The sequence below is a fragment of the Lissotriton helveticus genome, chromosome 9 (genome assembly GCF_964261635.1).
Source record: "Lissotriton helveticus chromosome 9, aLisHel1.1, whole genome shotgun sequence".
Lineage (NCBI taxonomy): Eukaryota > Metazoa > Chordata > Amphibia > Caudata > Salamandridae > Lissotriton > Lissotriton helveticus.
In genome coordinates, this window is record NC_136070.1 from 139,354,068 (window position 1) to 139,375,470 (window position 21,403).

Consider the following 21,403-nt stretch of genomic DNA (forward strand, 5'->3'; position numbering starts at 1 on the left):
TCACACCCCAATTGCAGCAATGCTTGCTTTTCCACCAAACTCTGGAGGTGAACCTCATTGTTTCTTCAGTCAAAGCTAACTTTGATAAGTAGCGGAGTATACAGCTCAGTCTACTATGGCCACATAACTTATATGTACACAAATGTGCAACACACTTAAAACATGACTGATCGTGTATAAATCTATGTGATTTGTCCATGAGCATTTAAAAAAGAAGTTTGCCTCACCGGTTACTGTGATTTTAGGTCACAATATCGACAACAAAAATATTTTGGCCCCAAAAAATTGTCAAAATAATGACAATAATAATATAAAGTATCGAAGGAGGAGCTTAGCGCGCACCCAAGATGGTCGCGTGAGCTCAGAGCTCCCGGACCTTTGCCACCTCCACCGATCATCCTGTATCTTATCCTGATTTAGACGACGGGCTTTTGTGGTCGTGACCTGGCTGATCATTTATCCGTTTTCAGATTGCGATTTGGTCCCCGGGAACCGAAGATAAGGACTTTTGAACATTTCTGGCCTGCTCCATGGTACTGCCCCGGGCTTGCCTTCTCTGCCAGCCGGGTGGTAATCGAATAACAACGGCCCAGGCGAGGATCCCATGCCCGGTCTTCTACTTTCAGTTTAGATTTCTGTGGTCTGGCCTCATTGACTTTGCCTTGGTCGCCCTGGTCGCTTGTTTCTTTCACTACCACGTCATCGTTTGGTGATCTGGACTTTCGCTGCTCTTTGATCAGTGGCTGGCCCTCCACCTATTCTCCGAATTGATCCGGGCGTATAGAGTGTCGCCATTTTTACTAGGTCTCAGAATACCCTCCGTGGCGCACGACCTAAAATGACTACCAAGCCCGAGGCGGAGAGGCGCAAGACCAGACCGGCAACTCGGGGAGGCCCTGTGCAGTCCAACGTTATGGATCGCTATACCCTCACTAAGGGCTCTCCGAGTGGTATGACTAAACCCCCGGCCACCTTTGGGGATGACTCCCTGTTGGATGAAGAACCGTCGTTGAAGGACGTCATGGGCGCCATTGCTGGGATGAAGGCCGCGTTGGGACAACAATATGAGGCCCTGACTCACAAGCTGGACACGGTTACTATAGATGTTAATCTTATCAGGGCAGACCTCGGAAAGACTAACGAGAAGGTCAAATCCCTTGACCTGAAGACGTCCAGTCTTGTCGCCGACGTCTCTGAATTACAGACGGAGGTCGGTAATTTGAGATCCGCCCGTGACTACCTCTCTCGACGCTTGGACGATTTTGAAGGCCGCGCACGGCGGAACAACGTCCGGTTGGTTGGTGTCCCGGAGACGACGGACTCGTCAGCAGTAGACCTACTGGTGGAGGACCTTGTCCTGAATCACCTAGCGCCCAAGGTCCTGAGCAAGTTTTTCGCAGTGGAACGGGCCCACCGAATCCCTAGTGGCCCGCCCAAGCTGGGAGCTTCTCCGCGCCCCATTATTGCGCGGATCTTTAACTTTCGTGACAGAGATGCGATCCTGCAGGCGTCCCGCACATCGGGCCCTACGAAATATGAAAACGCCGCGATCAGCTTCTACCCGGACTTCACCAAACAGGTTCAGAGGCAGCGACTGGGATTTCAAGGGGTGAAGAAGAGAATGAGAGACAGAGCCATGAAATATGCCATGCTTTTCCCGGCTCGACTGCGTGTGGTTCACAATGATAGAACGTTTTTCTTTGACCATCCTGGAGCTGCTAGTGACTGGTTGGACTCGTTGCCCCCTGGACAGGAACAATTTGATAATTCGGAACACTCCGGTGGAGCGGAGGGCGGCCTGATGGAGCAGGAATAGGGAGTGAATCGGCTCCTGGACCAACGTATTGACTTTCGGCAGTGGTTTGATGCTATGCTACTATTGTCCGCTATTGTGTTGTCTTAATGGGGTGTGGGAGGGGGTCTGGTGTGTCTTCCTCCTCTGGGGTTCTTTTCGTAGATTAGTTGTATGTTAGGGCGACAGGCACACTGCAAGTTGGGGTGGCTTTTGAGTCTCACGCAGGGGTGCGGGGTGGGGGGTATAATGTTGGTTTGGGGGGTTGGGGGGTTCACGTTTAGGTTTTTTTTTTATTCAAGGCATAGTACTGATGATCTCCTGTGTTGCAGTGTCGCGGCGGGTGTGGGGGGGACCTGGGGTGGATGCTGGGATGGGGGATAGGGGACTACGCATTCTGTGTTGGAACATAAATGGGTTGGGAGACAGAATTAAACGGGGGGTGGTTTTACAGTTGCTACGACGCTTGTCTCCTGATGTGGTTTTGCTTCAAGAAACACACTTGCTTGGTAATACGTGCCACGCCATGAATAGGCGTGGATACCGTCTCATGGCCCACTCGGGTTTCACTTCCGGCTCCAGAGGGGTGGGCATTCTGGTTCGGACCTCCCTCCCCCTTGCTATTGATGACGTGATACTTGATGATAGGGGGAGTTATGCCGCTATTGTAGGGCGCTGGGAAGGGAGGGTGATTACTTTACTCTCGGTTTACATACCCCCAGGCCTTCAAACTACGACCTATGCTGATTTGGGAAAAGTGATCCTGGGAGTGCCCGAGGGTGTACTTGTAGCAGGGGGGGATTTCAACTCAGTAGTGTCTGGAATGTATGATCGTCACCCTCCCCGTATCCTTGCTAAATCTCAATCCTGGCTGGGGGACTTCCTGGAGGCAATGGGGCTAACCGATTGCTGGCGTTTACATCATCCTGGGCAACGGCAGTATACTTTTCACTCCGGGGCCCATGGCAGCCTTTCGAGATTAGATTATGTTTTGATGCCCTCCTCCCAGGCTTCCCTCATAGGGGAGGTGAAACATCTTGCCAGGGGTATTTCGGATCACTCCCCGCTGTGGTTAGTTGTGAACGCTCGTCTGGGGTCGGGAGGTCGGATTGCCCCGATTAACCCATGGTACCTCCGTGATCCTAAGATTAGAGTGGAATTACTTAAAGCGATCGATCATTACTTTGCTGAAAATGTGGATTCAGTGTCCTCTTCTGTCACCTTGTGGGAGGCGTATAAAACTGTCATTCGGGGACAAGCCCTCTCATCGATTGGCAATGTTAAGAGGTGTAAGCGGGAAGAGGTTGTCCGTCTTGAGACTGAACTTACCATCCTTGAGGGAGAGTTGGACTCTGGAGCCTCCCCTGAGAAGCTGCACTTGTTAGACCTAAAACAGCACGAATATAGAGCACTTGTAACTGACGCTGCGAAAGAGATGGGTCGTGAACAGCAAGGGCGTCTGTATGATGTGGGAGATAAGGCTGGGAAGTTGCTTGCTTGGTTGGATAGGAGAGAATGCGCGAGTCGAGTTGTCCTCGTCATAGTTGATGTGAATGGTGAAAGTATCACTGACCCTGCTGGGATCGTTGCGCGGTTCGACGATTATTTTCGGGTAGTGTACTCCCCTGTGTCCGCTCGACCAGAGCAGGACTCCCGCTTGCTTCTACGCGATATCTCGCTGCCATGCTTGTCTGACCCGGAGCGGGACCTACTGGAAGCTCTGCTCACGGTTGATGAAATTGCGACAGCTATCCGATCGATTCGCTCCGGGAAGGCCTCGGGCCCTAATGGACTCCCCATCGAGCTTTACAAGCTCCGTCCCGACGTACTGGCGCCGTATTTGCGATCGATGTTCTTGGAATCCCTAGAGAAAGGGTCTCTTCCTCCTGATCAAAGGCTGGCCTCCATAGTGGTTATCCATAAGGAGGGAAAGCCGCGCGACCGCTGCGAATCTTTCAGACCTATTTCCCTGATCAATGTTGAACCTAAGATCCTGGCCAAAGTTCTTGCCACTCGTTTGATATCTGTTATAGGAGATCTTGTTCACCCGGACCAATCCGGCTTTATACCACATCGCAATACGGCACTTAATCTTCGGCGCCTCCATGGAGTCCTAGCGCGAGCCGGGACTCTGCGGGAGTCGGCCATCTTGGCGTCCCTAGACGCCACTATGGCGTTTGATACGCTTGAGTAGCCTTATCTTTGGGCGGTCCTTTCTAAATTCGGTTTTGAACCCGCCTTTATCCGTTGGGTGCAGCTGCTTTATGCTGGCCCTTTAGCTCAGGTAGTGGTGAATGGGCGTGTTTCGGCCTCCTTTGCGCTTGGTAGGGGTACGCGCCAGGGCTGTCCTCTGTCCCCACTTCTGTTTGCTCTTGCCTTAGAACCATTGGCGGCTTGGTTGCGATGGGAACCATCCTTGAAGGGTATTAGATGGTCTCCGGAATTTGAAGACCGTATATCTCTGTATGCGGATGATATACTCTTATTCCTTACGTCGCCCCGGAAGTCGTTGATCGTCCTTTTCGACGTTTTGACTTCTTTCAGTAAAAATTCCGGTCTAGTCATCAATTGGTCAAAATCTTGCGTTTATGTTGTTTCCGGCGATGCTCCCCTCTTGCCACGTGGATGTCCTATTTCGGTGGTGCTCGAGGGATTCAAATATCTGGGAATCTTTGTTACCCTAGACCCTACGCTTCGTTACGAGCGCAATTTGTTGCCCCCTCTCCGACGTCTTCGGGCGGATATAGAAACGTGGAACAGACTCCCTCTCTCTCCCCTGGGACGAGCGGCGTTGTTTAAGATGATGTCGCTCCCCCGATTTCTTTATGCGCTTCAAAACACGCTTGACGTAGTACCAGCCGGGTATTTCTGGGAGATTGAATGTCTACAGCGACAGTTGATATGGGGGGGCCGTTCTCGTATTGCCCTTTCGAAGCTCACGCTCCCTTGGTATGATGGCGGCATCGCACTCCCGGACATCCGTCGCTATTATTGGGCCTCTCAGTTAGGGGCCATCAACCACGGCACCTATGCTCATTCACTAAACCCGGCCTTTGCGATGGATAAATGGTTGCTGCCCGGCGGCGATTACAACAGGGCTCTATAGGCGACGTCAGCCGGTAGATCTCTTACGGGTCCCACTAAAACAGCGGTGCAGGTGTGGTATCGGGCTACGGCGGCCACGGGATGGGCTGACAGACCGACCCGGGCTACTCCACTCTATGCCTCGGATAAACTTGGCTCCCTTTGGCAATCGAAGGGATTCGATCGGTGGGACATGATAGGGATCAGCAGGGTCGATGATGTGTGGATCAAGGGTAGGATCAAAACTTTTGAGGAATTGAAAGTTGAATATGGATTGAATGATAGGGAATCCTTTCGGTATTCACAAGTCCGGCACGCAATCTTGTCTGTTTTTCCCCGAGGCTCGGACGTGCCGGAAGCATCCCCACTTGAAGATAGGATACTAGATGGGCATGTCCCTGATAGCACTATCTCGCTCATTTATAAAAAACTGATTAATACTAGGATTGACTTATTGGAAGGCCTTCGAGGGTTGTGGACCAGTGATGGTCTGGAGCTCGATGATGAAGACTGGCAGGCCGCGATCTCTTCCCCGAAAGAGGTGGCTATCCCGGCACGCCTTCGGTTTGTCCAACTCAAAATTCTGCATAGGGTGTATGTGACTGGTCCGCGTCTGATGCAAATGGGATTCTCGGCGGATGGATTGTGCAGGCGTGGATGCGGTATGGTGGCCACATTTCTCCATATGATTTGGGAATGTCCGGCTGTGCTGAGCTATTGGAATCGCGTGCATGCGGTAATGAGTGAGGTTACGGGTGTACGGCTGATGCCTGAAGCGCGGAGGTGCTTGCTGAACGTCTGGGAGCCGAATGATTACAATCTGGCGCAGCTTCGATGGGCGACCTTGGGTAACATGATCGCCAAGCGTGACATTGCCCAGCTATGGGGAGCCCAGAGGCCTCCGACTGTCCTAGTGTGGAAACAAAACATGGATTGGGGCATGTTTCGAGAAAAAACGGTTTATGTTTCCCGTGGCACACCTGGCAAATGGGGGAAAATCTGGACTCAGTGGAACACATACCGTGGTGATATATGTGCTCCCCCCATATCGGAATGTGATATTGACTTGTTTTCCTCCCAACCTGATGTTTCCTCCGCAGGATTATAGATGTTTTGTATACTTCTGGTCTCATTTTCCCCCCCTCCCCCCCGATTTACTAGTTGCAACGATCTCTGATTTACGTTTTTTACCCCCCCCACGAGCCGAATGGTGACACAATTCTATTGTAATGCCTTGCTATGTTTTGTTTTTCTGTTTTCTTGTTTTTATTTTCAATAAAAAGTTTCAACAAAAAAAAAATAATAATATAAAGTATCAAAATATCGAGTAGATGGAACATGGCTGACACTTCTCCAATCCAGCAACAAAGAGGTGTCCGGCAACAAAGAGGTGTCTGGATAAACTGCAGAAGGACTTAGGGGATGTACGAACACCTCCACAACAAAAAACCAAACTGAGCAGCACCCTTGCAGCTCCTGGCAGCACAGAACCCATGCCCCTCTGGAGGCTTTCAAAAGGTACGAGATAGTGGCAGCCACAGCACACTAGAATGAAGCGGCACTGCAGTACGCAAGTAGAGTGTGTGGTGGTGAGAGATGGAGGAAGGCGGTCTCTCACTGTCTGCTGTGCAGTGGCGCTACAGATGCCAGTGAAAGCAGATATTGAGCAATACCAAGCCCAACAGAGAAGTTGAAGAGCGAGAGGGTTAAGAGGAGCGAGAGATGGAGCTTCTGGGCTGGGATCACATGAATAAGACACTGGGTCCTACAGCCAGGAGTGAAGGAGGCAGCGACCAGACCCCTTCCACTGGGAGAGAAACTGGACAGCCTACCAAGGAAATAAGGGGTAGGTGTCAGCACTATACAATTATCACTGGGACATTAACCATGGGAGACGGGAAATAAATGGACCAATTACTATTAATAGCAAGGTCACTTTGGCCAGAATGTGGGACAAAAGAAACCAGCCTCCTATGGCAAACATGGCGCTGCAGAATATGAGACCAGTGCGAATGGCCTCTCTCCTAGAAAGAAGGGAGATGGAAATCCATAAGTTAATTTTGGCCATCCATGCTAGATGACATGGGCAAAGAAAACAGAGAGTTGATCTATTCCCCGATGTAAGACCTTTGAAGCTATTCAACTAGATAAAAGTGCAGGGATGGGCATGCACAAGAAACAAAGCAAGCGGACGATGGAGAGACAATGCAACACGACAAGGGACTTTTGAAAGCTCACAATGGGAGGACAGGGAATTAAGATGAGTTGAGAACAAGGGCCACGCTCTTACATATGGGGATCCAGAGGGATTGTACTAGATACTTCTGAGTAAGGTAGTGTCTTAAAATTAAACGGTGTACTCAATAAACTGAATTTTCAAAAAAGCAAATACAAAGTGTACAAAAATACTGTCAGCTTAAAAATGTATAATTATTTTAAATAATTGTATGTAAACTTATTTACATTTAAAATAAACATTTTTAATACTGAATATATTGTAACTTTTACAAAGGAAAAAATTTTTAATATATTTTTAATACACATTTTTATTAAAGAATAATTTTAAAAACAATTAATTTAAAAAAACGTTTGCAGTTTTTTAATCTTACAATATAAATTAGATCAAGTACTTAAAAAGTCACATTAAACTTTATTAATAATAAAAACTCCTACCATAATAACATGTTTAGGCACATAAGTGCACAAATTAGTACAACAGGAGTACTCTTGTATGTACTCTTAGATACCTTTGTAAGTCAACCATGAAATATCTATCTCCCTATTAATAAAATTGCAAAGACGGCTTTGTCCTATCTAATTGTATGAGTTGTTTAGGACTATTCCCTTAACATTCACATTGGATAGATTTTGGGGACACTTCACAAAGGCATGTAACAGTACATAAAATATTACTAGAGGAGTATATTCTTTTATGCACTCTTAGATGGCTTTGGGAATCAGCCTATAATTCTTAATCAATATAGAAATTGAAAAAAACTATAAATATTTCCAAATACTTCAAGAATGTATTAAACCAGTTTTAATTCTATAAATAATTTCTTAAATAGGTTTTACTTTTTAATGAAATTCATTATTAACTCGAACATACTTATTTAAAATGCCAAACTAAAATAGGGGAGAGGTGTGGCGCCGCGGCCAGGGCGACTGACGCTGGAATCTGGGGACCACGGTTCGATCCCCGGCTCCGGCGGCAGGTTAGCCCAGCACCATGTGACTCTGGGCAATAGCTCGCTTAATCTTCCCGATGGCCCCCAGCGCCTAGAGACCCTTACGGGTTATTGTGCGCTTTAAAAAAAAATAAAAAAAATTAAAAAAAATAGAATTGAAAAAAAGCACATTTCTATACACAATCCTACACAATTTTTTGAGAAAAAATGGGGACTGAGAAATACTAATCTACATCCAGCTGAACATAAATTGAGAAACGTGTATACATTTGGGAAGGCGTGGGTTGGGAAGTTTTACATTTAGTATTCTAAATCAGTTCCTCAAACATTGAGGAAAGTGCACATATTGTCTTGTTTTAGGTGCGCACTTTGAATTACTACTCTAACTCCAGTCCCACAATCTTTGGGGAAACTGCATACCCTCAAACGAATAGATTTACTATCTACCTCTAATAACACTAACACTGGAAAAAGTGCACCTATTTGCTTGGGTAAGATTTACTATTCTAACTACAATCCAACAAACATTATGAGAAGTGCATAGATTTGATATTCGGGGAGGTTGAGATTACTATTATAAATTCCGGCCTACTAAATTGGGGAAAGTGCACATTCACAGTGGACTATCCTAACCAGTCCTAACAAGACAGGATCAGTCCTGGCACTATAGAACGTGTATGCATTAAAGAGGGGGTCAGACTTACTATTTTAACTCCAACCCCACAAACACTGGGGAAAGCGCATATATTTGTGAGGCAGATGATTGAATTGGTATTTTATCTGCTGTCAGAATAACTTGAGAGAAAATACAGATATTAGAAGGTAGTGTTTTCCGATTCATTATCCTAATTCAAAAAAGCTAATTTCTTAAAAAGTTATATATTATATGTACATGTATATATGTACATACATATTAAATACACTTAATTTGATATCCTATAAAAAATATAACTTCGGTAACCAATGCATTTAATGTTATTTTTAAAATGCATATTTTTAAAAAAACAATACTATTTCACAAATACAAATACTTTTCTACATTTCTAAACTCTCAAAAAAAGTGAATACTGTCAATCTAATTTTTTTTAACTTAAATCTATTTTTTTCAAAATCACACATTAACCTAACCTCCATTTCTATTAACACAAAGCTGCCCAAATGATAATATTAATTAAAAAATTATTACTGAAATCCAGAATATGTACATTTATTTTTGTTCCTAATAACAATAAACACCTCAAAATTAAACCAGTTTGCTTATCTTTCACAATTTAGAAAATAGATCTAAATTAATAACAATTATGTTATAATTTATTTAAAATGACTAAATAAGATATTAATTTAAAATAATTACATTATTTAAAATGTATTAAATACAAGTTTAATATATGCTAAAGGAGGGGTAGCCAGACTGACAAAAGGAGCTCACGAAAGGTCTGGCATCTGAGTAATGCTTATAATATAATCAACTGGTGCTCTAGAACAAGGTTGTCTATCAAGCAACCTCAACAGATAAACCCCCAGCATAGGGGTGAAAGTCAACATAAACAAAGAAGGAGTCCCGAGCACTCAAAATATCATTCATCAAATATCAGAAGGGTCATAAAGTTCAAGTATTCTTTATTCTCAGGTGTTCTTATTCCATATCCATCCTGTAATTCATATGACGTACAAAAACAGGAGCCAAGACCAAGCAGCCAACACGTGTTTCGTCGTATTGCGAGTAAGCCTATCGACTTCCTCAGGGCTGCAAAGTGAACTGGGTAGAGTAGAGTTGTACAAGACCATTAATGCCAATCATAATTCCTGTTATAACTCTGTTCCTGCATGATCTATAAGTGTGCATAATAATTTGATGATACAGTAGTAGTAATTATACCACTGCCAGTCTCCAAATTACTTCTCGATCACTAACATCCCAACCCAAAGAGTATCCTTGCAGCAAATATCAGCGTGCACCCGTAATTTGGAGACTGGCAGTGGTATAATTACTACTACCACTTCATTGTCAAATTATTATGCAAGTGTGTGGACATGTTTTTAGCAAGGGGGTTGCCTGTGACGGTCATCGGCATTCGCAAGGACATAGGCCATTAACTGTATATTCTACCTTACCTCTAATCCTCCTAAGCATCTATGGCACTTGTTGAGAAAGACAGAATCACAACTTAATGAACCCTTTCACTACAGGTTCAATTCTCCAAACTTGGTTCTTTAACCAATCAAATACTGCATGTCAGAGGTATTGGTATGGGAAATTTAAACATTTGATGTAAATCTCAATTAGGGAGTAGCGTGAACAGCAGGGTAAGAGTATTTATAAAAGACATCAGGGGAAATGGACACAACTACTTTGAGCATATATGTCTGCAGAGGCAACAAGCACTGATGACAATCCAGAACAGACTTTTCTAGACTCCAAGGTAGCGGATTATTTGTTATTGAAAGTGATCTGAGTGGTGTTGTATGTAAGCAAGCTTTTTCTATTCTGCTTCAAGGTCACAGGCCTGCATATTAACATGGTCCTTGTTTGGGCACTGTACGGATTTGAACGCATGACAAATTATACCGCATAAAATCAGATTTTCAGTAACAAGGGTTTAATGTTTGTTAAAATAAACTGTATTTACTAAATTCATATATTTTTGCTGCTCATATCACAAGGATTTTCCATTCTTTGCAGCATTTTACACTATCTAGAATTCAGCTTGCAGGCTGACCTTGTGGAAGCATTGTGCTGACGGAATTAAATGAATACAAAGGAGAAGCTGCCATAGGCTTCTTAATACACCTATTTCAGTCCTCTGTAACAAATGCAGACTCCGAGTGAGAGAGGCACTCACTTGTTCCACTGACCCTCATGCATTAAAATGGTACAAAAGATCCCACCAACTGCGGTGGCACAAGCAGACTGACCAGTTAGGGCTCCATTTTGAGACATACAGGTATTGCGGGGGGGGGGGGTTGTCGGGGGGGGGGGGGGAGAGGGGGAGAGATCCAGGAATGCAAGCATTATGAAATATTTCAAATTAAATACATCAAGCTGTGGGCCGGTTAAATGCGATACAATCAGATATTTTACAAATAGATTAGGAATGAATGATGAACAGAGTTTGGGGTGTATCTAGCTTTCACCCTTATATCATGTTTAATTGCATAGATATTATTATGATAATTTGCATACTCCTGATATCTAATGTAGTTTAATTCTAACGTGTGTGAGCTAGTCTGGGGTTCGGGTGGGACTTTGCTATAGCACCTGCAGATGTAAGCGATTTTTAGACAGGTCTGTCTGACTTCTTACACTTCTAGTCTACAAGACTACAACGCAATGGGAGAGGTAACGGCCACATGACCTCCCCCTCCACCAAGTCCCTACACTGCTCGAGTTCAAGAAGGACCTCAGGAACTGGCTCTTCGGATGAACCCAGCACTCAAAAGAGACGCCCCCTCCCTCCACCCTAGCGCTTTGAGACCCTCGCGGGTGAGTAGCTGTGCTTTATCAACCCTGATTGATTGAATACAATTACCAAAGCAGGAGAGTACTGTGCTTACTTGATGTTACTGCAGCCGACTCCCCAAGCCAGAAGTTTACAGCATCAGGTTTCTTTCCTAAGGAGGAAACAAAGGCAACAGTGATGACCCCGGGACATTATGAATTCACAACCAAATTCGAATACCGGCAACCAATAATTTCTTCAGTGTTTGATCAAAGTTTCCCACATACCTCTAGATCATTACAGACTTGACAAGATCAGAGATAAGACAGATCAAAGATTCACAAACGTTCTAGGCACTCAATGTGCATGGCGGCTGAGGCTGCAACTTTAAAGTATCAACAATTCAACAATAATAATACCCCTTTTTCAACGCGGATACCAGCTGTCAATAGGTACTGGTCAGACCCTTCAGGTTATTGCGGCATGGACAAGCACATTTTGCATCATAAATTTGCAGCTTTTGCAGCACAATTAGGCAAAATGTGATTTTAAAAAAATTATCCTTGGGACTGCTGTGTGCCCTGTGGCCGCCGGGCCCAAAACTTGCTAAAAATAATACCCCCTGGGCCCGAAGCCCGGGAGACATTCGTTTTTAATCAAGTTTTGGGCCCAGGGGCATGCGGCGGGCCCAAGGATCATTGATTTTTATCAAGTTTCAGGCCGGCTGCTGAGCCCGAAACTTGATAAAGATAAATGCCCTCTGGGCCCACCACATGCCATGTGGGCAGCGAACCCAAAACTTAATAAAAACAAATGCTCCTGGGAGTCCTGTGGCCGGACGGCCAACATCTTGATAAAATATAATGCCCCCTGGGCCCACTGCCTAGGGGGGCATTCGTTTTTTATCAAGTTTTGGGTCCACAGGGCATGTGGCGGGCCCAAGGGGCATTCATTTTATCAAGTTTCGGGCAGGCTGCTCGGCCGAAGCATGATAAAAAATGCCCTCTGGGCCCACCGCATGCCATGTCGGCGGCGGGCCCTAAACTTATTAAAAAGTGATGCTCCCGGGTGCCCTATGGGAGGCGGGCCCCAGGGGGTCAATAACTTGTATCAAGTTTTGGACCTGCCACCCATGGGGCATGGGAGGGGCCCGGGGGTGAATTATTTATTTATTTTTGTCAAACTTGGGAATTTCGGAGGCACTTGTGTTAAAAGAGCAGGATTTTTACAAAACTGCTGAGTTTGCAAATTCTTTTTCCAAAGCGTGAAATCCTGGTGGGTTTGACCTGTGTGTACTGCAGTATTTCAACAAGGGAGTCTCTAATGGAGGTCTGAGTGAGGGTCCTTCACAAACATTTCACTGGTCCACTATTGTCAGATTCCTGTGGGAACTGCCTCTCAATTGGAGCAATGGCCTGGTCAAAGCATGCAACAATTTCCTTCAGGTAACTCCTAAATGATTTTATTGAAAAATATTATATTGACACTACAATTGAAGATGACATGCATCAAATAATCATTGCAAAAAAAGTTAGGTTTGTTACAAGAGAAACACTTAAATTGATAAGCAACTCATCACTAGCTCATACATTATAAATCATAATGTTCCTGTGGCACCTCCTCCACAAGGCTCTTCCAGATAAAGATAATAGGAGGGTCGAATTCCATTAGTGTGCTGTATTTCATACTTTGATACAACCCTTCCACCCTAAGCTGGAATCCCTTGTGCAATGCCCCAGACTATAACTCATGCGTATTCATTTAGCTTTAGTGAGATATCGCTAAATCTAGGTAAAAAAGATATTTCTGTGCTTGTACCCAAGGCTTCAGTCATCCATGGGATATCGGGCTCAACATCATCGATGAGCTGGGAGAACTCCTCAGTAAGGTTGGAGCACTGCTTCTGGACATAGAATACTCCTGGCCGGGTCACCTTCTTCTCCACAATGTCCAGAAAGGAGCTGAAGGTCATCCGCCGTTCTTCTGGCATGACAAACCTATCTCCGTATACAGCATCGGCATAACCATTGGGAGTCACGGCCACGCTAACGTCCCTGGAACCCACTACTTGTCTATGAAAAAGGAAACATATGTACATTAAAAACAAAAATTCAAGAGCATTTCAAGAGCTCAATGAAAAGGCATCTTACTACAACATCTTAACCTGAAGTACTTCTTAAGGAGTTCCCACCATTCTTATCTCTTCTACAAGCACAGAGGGTGCTCTCTTTTCCTTACATGTGCTTACTTCCTAAGAGGTGCATGGCATGTCTTAAAGGGGTTTACACTTTTCCTATCATTTCGACTGGCGTATTTCTACATTTTCTGAATGAGTTAGATTGTGCAAGTTTTGTCCTTGCCAACATAAGGATTTGGTGTATTTTAATTTTCCTTGTATGCAGTTTTCAAATAAATAAGCATGAAAGTACACCAGGATGCCAAATTTTCTGAGCTAAGAAAATATGGTATGCCCAGAAGCATCCACAACATTTTAGCCACATTACGGCAAAGCGAATATCTCAAGACTGCTCATCAATGTACCTGGTGAACTAGACAGAAAATACAGTCATCCTTCTGTGAACAGGGGTTGGCTTGATGGCTTAAGGGCAAATGTGCAGTAAAGAGCCCGGGAGGATTAAGAACACGCCTTTGAAACCTGCCATCAACAAGGACACAACTGTGTCATTGTGCTACAGTCTTTTGCTCTCTCATATCAAATTAGTGCATGTTATTCTCGTTGACCACTAGTGCAAGTGTCTCACACTACCAAGCAATGCCATCTCCTCACCTTACCCATCAGTACCAGATGTTTGCAGGGTTAAGGTTCTCACTCTGGACCACTGTGTCTTGTCCTCCTATGCCAACCAGTGCCAGCCTCGCAAAGTGCCCACCAAGGCCATACCTTGCCCCTATACACCGTGCCAGCATCTCACACTGCTCACCAAAGCCTCATTTGTGCATCTAAACTCATCTGAATAGTCGTTGTGGAGTTCTGACTAATAGCATGGTCACCATGTGCCCCTTCTGCTCATCCCTGCACTCCATCATTCTTCCTGTACCTTCTCCTTGTCCTTATTCCTGCTTGTCCCGCTCTTTTTCTCTCTTTCCTTCCCACATTTGGCTTCTTGTCTTCTCCCTCCTTTGACCATCTCCTGTTCCTCACCAGTCACAAGTCTGACAATTACAGGTTGCCAGTCATCTCATTGGCCATGTAGAGGAAGGAGGTAGGAAATCACCCCAGTGCCCTGGTACTACCACCAGCATCTCTGGCCATGTGACTGTGCTAGAGAGACTCTCAGGAAGAAACCAGACATTACAGACACCATAAGAGCCCTCAAGAGACCCTCATTAGGGGCCCACCTCATTCCACTCCCATTTTTTACTTAGAAAAATGGCCACCTCCCAACTACACGTGCATACAAAGCCTTTTAATGGTAATCTTAAAATGGGTGAATATTTCAGTATCACTGTACTCTTAATACCTTACCAGTTGAGAGACTACACCCATATCCACCCTGGCACGTGTTGTAAAGTGTATCTGAAAGACACACAATTGATGGATGGAAAAAAACGATGGATTTAGGCCCAGATCTCTGTACTGGGGTGCATGAATGACATTGTTCTGCATTCTGTCCATCAATTGTTGTTTTTACATTTGTCACCCCGAGTGGGACGGGTATGCCCAGACGTGGGTCCCGTGCTCTCCATGCCACTGGAGTCAAGCTATCCTGGCTGAAGAGGGGTGAAACCCAGAAACCGGTCTAAGGATGCTTGTTTTCAGTCCAGGGAGGACCTGGCCTGGTAGTTCGGGCTGGACTGTTCCCATTGCGCACAGGGTCAAGTCTGATTTGTATATGGCTGGGTCCAAACTGGAATGGCATGGTGAGCAAAAAAAACATGGATTTAGGCCGAGATCTCTGTACTAGGGTGCATGTATGACATTGTTCTGCATTCTGTCATCAATTGTTGTTTTTGCATTCGTAAAGTGTATTTGATTCCAAACATCTTTCAATACACAAATGATGGAACAATTGAGTTTGTCAATGATTCATGGCTTTGTTGTGGTCACTAAAGGTAGACAAGACAGTTTCCATACACAGCATTCTTTAAACAGTTTTATTGGCATTTGAAAGTATACATGATCATAATCAACACTGCAATCATTAGCATTCTGCAGAGGTTACAGACTGGGGATAGAGTTATCCCGATATGTGCAGTGTCATACTGTATAAAACATATTTCTTGAAAAAATATGTCACTCTGCAATTTTAAATAGAGGAGATTTCCACATATACATTATTTACTGTTCAATGGCTACACATATTCTGTTGTCATTGCTTTCAACATTGAATTAATGTTAGCTTAATGTTTTCTTGCTGTCAAACTATATAACCGCCAAGGAACCTCAACATTAAACAGTTTAACCTCAAGGTCACATTTCTTTTGTAACTTCTAGAGGCACCTCCATAGGTTAAGGTATGTTCTTCCAGATGAAGAATTGTAGGGTCAATTATCAGGAAGTTCTTGAGGGGGGCGGTATTGGAGTGGGAGAGAGGTCAACTGCTGATACGGGTGAGATTATCTTTTTTATATTAATATCCACATTTCTATCTAATTCCCAATTGGGTTGCATTGAAGCCCTTACCATATTGTACAAGTAAAGGTTAGAGAATCTGGGGATGCTGGATGTGGATCACCGGGAAGAACTAGTGTGTTGTTCTCATTTTAGCTTGATTAAAAAAAATAAAAAGAAAGTAATACTTCGGCCCGCAAAGACGCTATTGGCTTTTTACGTGTGCACCTGCTCTCTTTTCCAGTCAATACCTTGCTTTAAGCCTCCACCCATCTCAGGACCCATTACAAGCATCTTTTAGACAAGGGAGCAACTGTGGATTTCGAGGACATTGCGGCTGACATTTTAGCCAGAGCAGTACCAAGGTCAGCATCTCTCTTCCTACAAATGTCGTCAACCTAACTGTGCCACCGCAACAACAACAAAAAATAAGAGTCTGCTTTGTGAAAGGTGAGCTACAAGCATCCTTATCAGGAATTTATTCAGCATAGCCGAGCTCCTTTTCACTTGCTGAAGTTTTCTTAAGTGCGTAAGGGTTTGGGTTATCTAAGGTTTGTGTGTGATGTTTGCAGAGTTTAATGAAAAGGCTGATGCTGGTATCAGCTGTGTTGGCTAAAAGGACCATCAGATGATGGAGAGGTTCATATTTTTAGCATCTGGTGGAGAAACGTGGCTACGCCTTCCAGTCTAGCTTGCCTCAATCTTCCCAGCATTCTGATAGGATGTTCTGAAAAAGAGGCACTTAAAACAGTAGTTGGACAACATATACCAGTAATAGGTGTGTGTTTTCAGCACATAGGGTCTAAATATAGTTGGGTGCCATCAGAACAGAAGGTACAAGAACAGATGGGTGGGCATCGCTTATGTGTGACGGCATACTGACACTCACCAACACCAATGACAATCTAGCAAGTGTGGAAACTGGCAAAAGAGTGGCAATGGGATTTTTTGCACTGCAAGAAATGTTCACTTAGAGACAAGATATACACAAGACCGTTGCAGGGGAGCGATTACCAATGAAGTTGAGTTCAGCTCAATGGCCAAACAATGCTGAACAATCAGTCTTGAAGGACACTGTTTTCAAAGCTTTGGAGAGATCATTATAAACAGAGCTAAATTCTGATATATTGAGAAACTTCCACCCGCTTTTCTGCTTTTTGTACTGTAGGTTGAAGCAGGATTATGAACAGTTTAAGCATTCAGAAGGTTGTGCTATTTTCAGATAAAGGGGATTTTGATATAGGCATGCACTCCTGTGAGACGATTGGATTTCCTTTTACTATGTTATCTTTGAATCGAATGAAAGTACTGTATCATACATATACTTTTATGGTCATATCGGCTGTACTAAAGTTTTTAAAAAAAAGAAAGATATAGGCATACGCTAACACTGTAGTTGTCAAGATCCACCAAAGATTTAATTTAGAAAAGGTGAAACAAAAGTTAATTTTACTCATCAAAAACAAGACAACCAGAGACAAATATGTCAATCAAAGAAGCCAGAAGATAGAAGTGCATTTGTCTTTGAATTGTTTGAAAAGGATGGTTGGTTTCTTAGGAGAGGACACTCTTTGGAAGTTCGAGGGTTACTGCTGTGCAGCCCTGAAGTGGAGTGAGGTGAGAAATCGTTGCTTGATATGACTTGTGTAATGAAACTCACGTCTTGCTAAAAGGCCTGCAGTGCCATGACAGATTTTCATAGGGCAGACGTTGGCCATATTGTGCCAAATTACTGAAAAAACATTTTACACATTACATTTTAAATTTAAAGAGCTTTGTCTTGGGGGAATAAATGGCCAAATGGTAAGGTAGTGGTGCCAGTAGGTAGCAATGTTGGTTGGATTGAGATTGTTGTGAAACAGCTGTCCATAGACATGGATGGGAATGACACCAACATAATGACACCTAGCGATTCCTGAGGCGGAAAGCCGAGAATCTTTTTAACTGTTTTTATCTCTTTCTTTTGCACGGTGATTGTGCGCTACTCACTTGTTGCTATCACGTACCTCCCCACGATCTTGGTGCTTTTCTGACATCCCCACTCACATTCCTCACTGTCTCAGCCGATTAGGTGCTGACCGGTGGAGGGACTGGGTAACTCACAAGGCCGCCATCTTGGGGGGAAATTGAGTGTGCGGGCCAGTTGTTTTGCTTCTAGTATAAAAGGGGCTCCCTAGCGCGCACGCGCCACCCTAGCGATTCCTGAGGCGGAAAGCCGGGAATTTTTTTAACTGTTTTTATCTCTTTTTTTTGCACGGTGGTTGTGCGCTACTCACTTGTTGCTATCACGTACCTACCCCACGATCTTAGTGCTTTTCTGATATCCCCACTCACATCCCTCACCGTCTCAGCCGATCAGGTGCTGACCGGTGGAGGGACTCGGTAACTCACAAGGCCGCCATCTTGGGGGGAAATTGAGTACGTGGGCCAGTTGTTTTGCTTCTAGTATAAAAGGGGATCCCGAGCGCGCACGCGCCACCCTAGCGATTCCAGAGGCGGAAAGCCCGGAATCTTTTTAACTGTTTTTAGTTTTGAGTGGGCGGGCCAGTTTTACCTCATAGTATAAATGACCATCCCAGCACGTACGCGCAGCAGACGCGCGCAGCAGGTGTGCCGCAGGCGTGCCAGTGGCGAGCCCGTCTGACCCTGTCCGCGCCCGAACGAGCCCAGAATGGTACCATTATTCGGACGACGGACTATATGAGGTACACTAGTAAAGCCTTGCACAACATCAGAACGATAGGTTTAACAAACCATGCGTCTAATATATGCTGTTCAACCAAACTTCCTACGGCCCTGGAAGGTCCGGTCGCTTGCAGATCTTGCTTCTTTCAGAGCAATCTGAATACACCCTCATTCTCTGAATTACAAACTGTATTGAATAAGGATTCCATGAGTCCTAAGTATATTCTATGCAATGTCCGATCCCTAGCCAAACATCCCACTGAATATGGGATCTGATCTTCTCCAGAAATCTGTTTTATTACAGAAACATGGCTAATTCCTACAAACCATCCCTCTATTAATTTGGCTATTCCGGAGGGATATAAATGTATACATTTAGACAGAGTAGGAAAGACCAGAGGTGGCATTGCTATTGCTTTTAAGCACCATCTGAAGGTGCAATGGATTTCTACATTGAGCAACAACAGACTGGAACTGGGCATTTTTAAAATCACCATATCGCCTACTGACAGCTGGAATAGTGCACTTATCTACCGCCCTCCAGGTCCAAGAGCTCAATTCTACACTTATCATATTGAACAAATTGCCATGCAGGTCCTCGCCCCCAGCAAATTTATTTTGCTGGGAGATTTTAATTTTCACGGCGAAGATCTTGACAATCCCGAAGTCAACAAGCTTATAACCAGTCTGAGCTTAATCGGGCTCTCCCAAAGGGTATTGGGTCCCACTCACAGTGCAGGCCACTCTCTGGACTTAATTTTTACAAACATGGTTCGTATCAGTAGCTACCCCCCATATCCCTTAACTTCGACTGACCATTTTATGGTCATGTTCACCTATCAACCCCAGTCAACCCGGACTTCTCCCCCAAACTAGGGACTGGAAGCAGAAGGTAGTACAAAGGCCCTGAAAAAACTTTATTTTTAATCTTTTAGCGAGGCCTTCCATCCCTGCCCACAAGAGTTTGGGTCCGACGACCTGGATGTATCTAAAATGTTGGACTGTTTCAATTCCGACTTAGGAAATGCCTTTGATCGTATAATCCCTGTATGCCAATATAACGCTGCCCAATGACGACACTCTGCGCCGTGGTTCACACCTGAGCTAAAAACCGAGAAGTCAAAATGTAAAACTCTGGAGAGATGCTGGAGAGGCAGTAAAGATCCACAAGATAGACAAGCTTATAAAATAGTCCTGGCCGGCTACCATCAGAATATAAAAACTGCCAGGCGCATTTACATCACAGGCCACATTGATCAAGCTAGTAATTCCGCCAAAGCCCTCTTCAATATAGTTAAAGACTTTGTTTCATCTCAAGCTTGCAGACAAACTCCAGAAGAATCTCAAGAACTTTGTGGTGCATTAGCCAGCTACTTTCAAGAAAAAATTATGTCAATCTATGTGAACTTTCCTGCGAGTGCACCCCAAGAACTGGCTATCTTAAACAGAGAAAATGAACCTGATACTTCATTAGTCAACACATTGGATCACTTTGAAATAACCACACTGGATGAAGTGTCTAAACTGTTATCTGCATCAAAATCGGGCTCGCCAGGTGATCTATGCCTCTTAAAATCTTGAATAGCTCTATTCAATCCGGCATTATCCCTATTGTCTGGAAAGAGGTGTATGTTCGTCCCATACTTAAGAAACCTACGGCCCCAGGTGCTTGGCAACAATCGACCCCTATCTCTTCTACCTCTGTTGGCTAAACATCTGGAAACCATCATAAACAGGCAGCTGAGCTCATTTCTCGAGTCTAATAAGATCGTCGGGATTTCCGCCAGGCTTCAGTACCGAGACGGCCATTCTTGCAGTCACCGACTCTTTGAGGCAGGAAATAGACAGCGGGGGATCTGTCGTTTTGATGCTTTTAGATCTCTCCACGGCATTTGATCCCATCTCTCATACTCTGCATAATTTCTAATTGGATGACAGAACTGCCTCCAATCGAATCCTAGTAAGACCGAGATCATGCTTATGGGCAAAGCGTCGTCCATCTGGTCACAAGTGTGGTGGCCCGAACAGCTGGGAATTGCTCCTATGCCGGCCCAGGTTGTGAAAAACCTTGGACTGAAACTGGATCCAACTCTAACCCATGAAGGATCACGTAGCAACCACTATCAGCTCTTGCTATTACAACCTTCGCCTTTTACGTAGGATACTTCCCTACTTGCCTACTGACTACCAGAGAACCCTGGTTCAAGCGATGGTGATGAGCTGCTTGGACTATGAGAATGCAATTCTGGCGGAAATAGGTGAGACACTTCTTGCCAAATTGCAGGTAATTCAAAATACCGCAGCGAGGATGATCTTAAATCGTCACCCAGGCTCTTCCTCGGCACTTTTGTTGAAACAGCTGCATTGGGTACCAATTAAGAAGCGCTCTTTCTTTAAGATCTGCTGTCTCACCTATAAGGCCGTGAATGGCAAAGGCCCGCTTTATCTGCAAAATAAATGTATAAAGCAGGCTTCGGGTTGCAATCTGAGATCTAACTCTATGGCTTCGCTAAAGGTTCCTCGTATCCAGTGGTATTGTTTATAGGTTTCTAAGGCGCCAATCAGAATATCCCACTAAAATATGGTGCAATAAGTATTCGAAGAACGGTGCTATAAGGTAAAGGGAACCACAACTCCCTCT

General features: G+C 44.6%; 1 protein-coding gene across 2 annotated transcripts in view; it reads right to left on the bottom strand.

The window, feature by feature from the left end:
* The window catches only part of JMJD7 (jumonji domain containing 7), a 50,877-nt gene that overhangs the window by 11,659 nt on the left and 17,815 nt on the right, over positions 1-21,403 (bottom strand). For both annotated transcript variants that reach the window (XM_078659648.1, XM_078659647.1), the window contains exons 3-4: positions 13,323-13,576; positions 11,620-11,676 (exon numbers count right to left, since the gene is read on the bottom strand). In XM_078659648.1, coding sequence (XP_078515774.1) covers positions 11,620-11,676; positions 13,323-13,576 — 311 coding nt within the window. The remainder of the gene's footprint in view (positions 1-11,619; positions 11,677-13,322; positions 13,577-21,403) is intronic.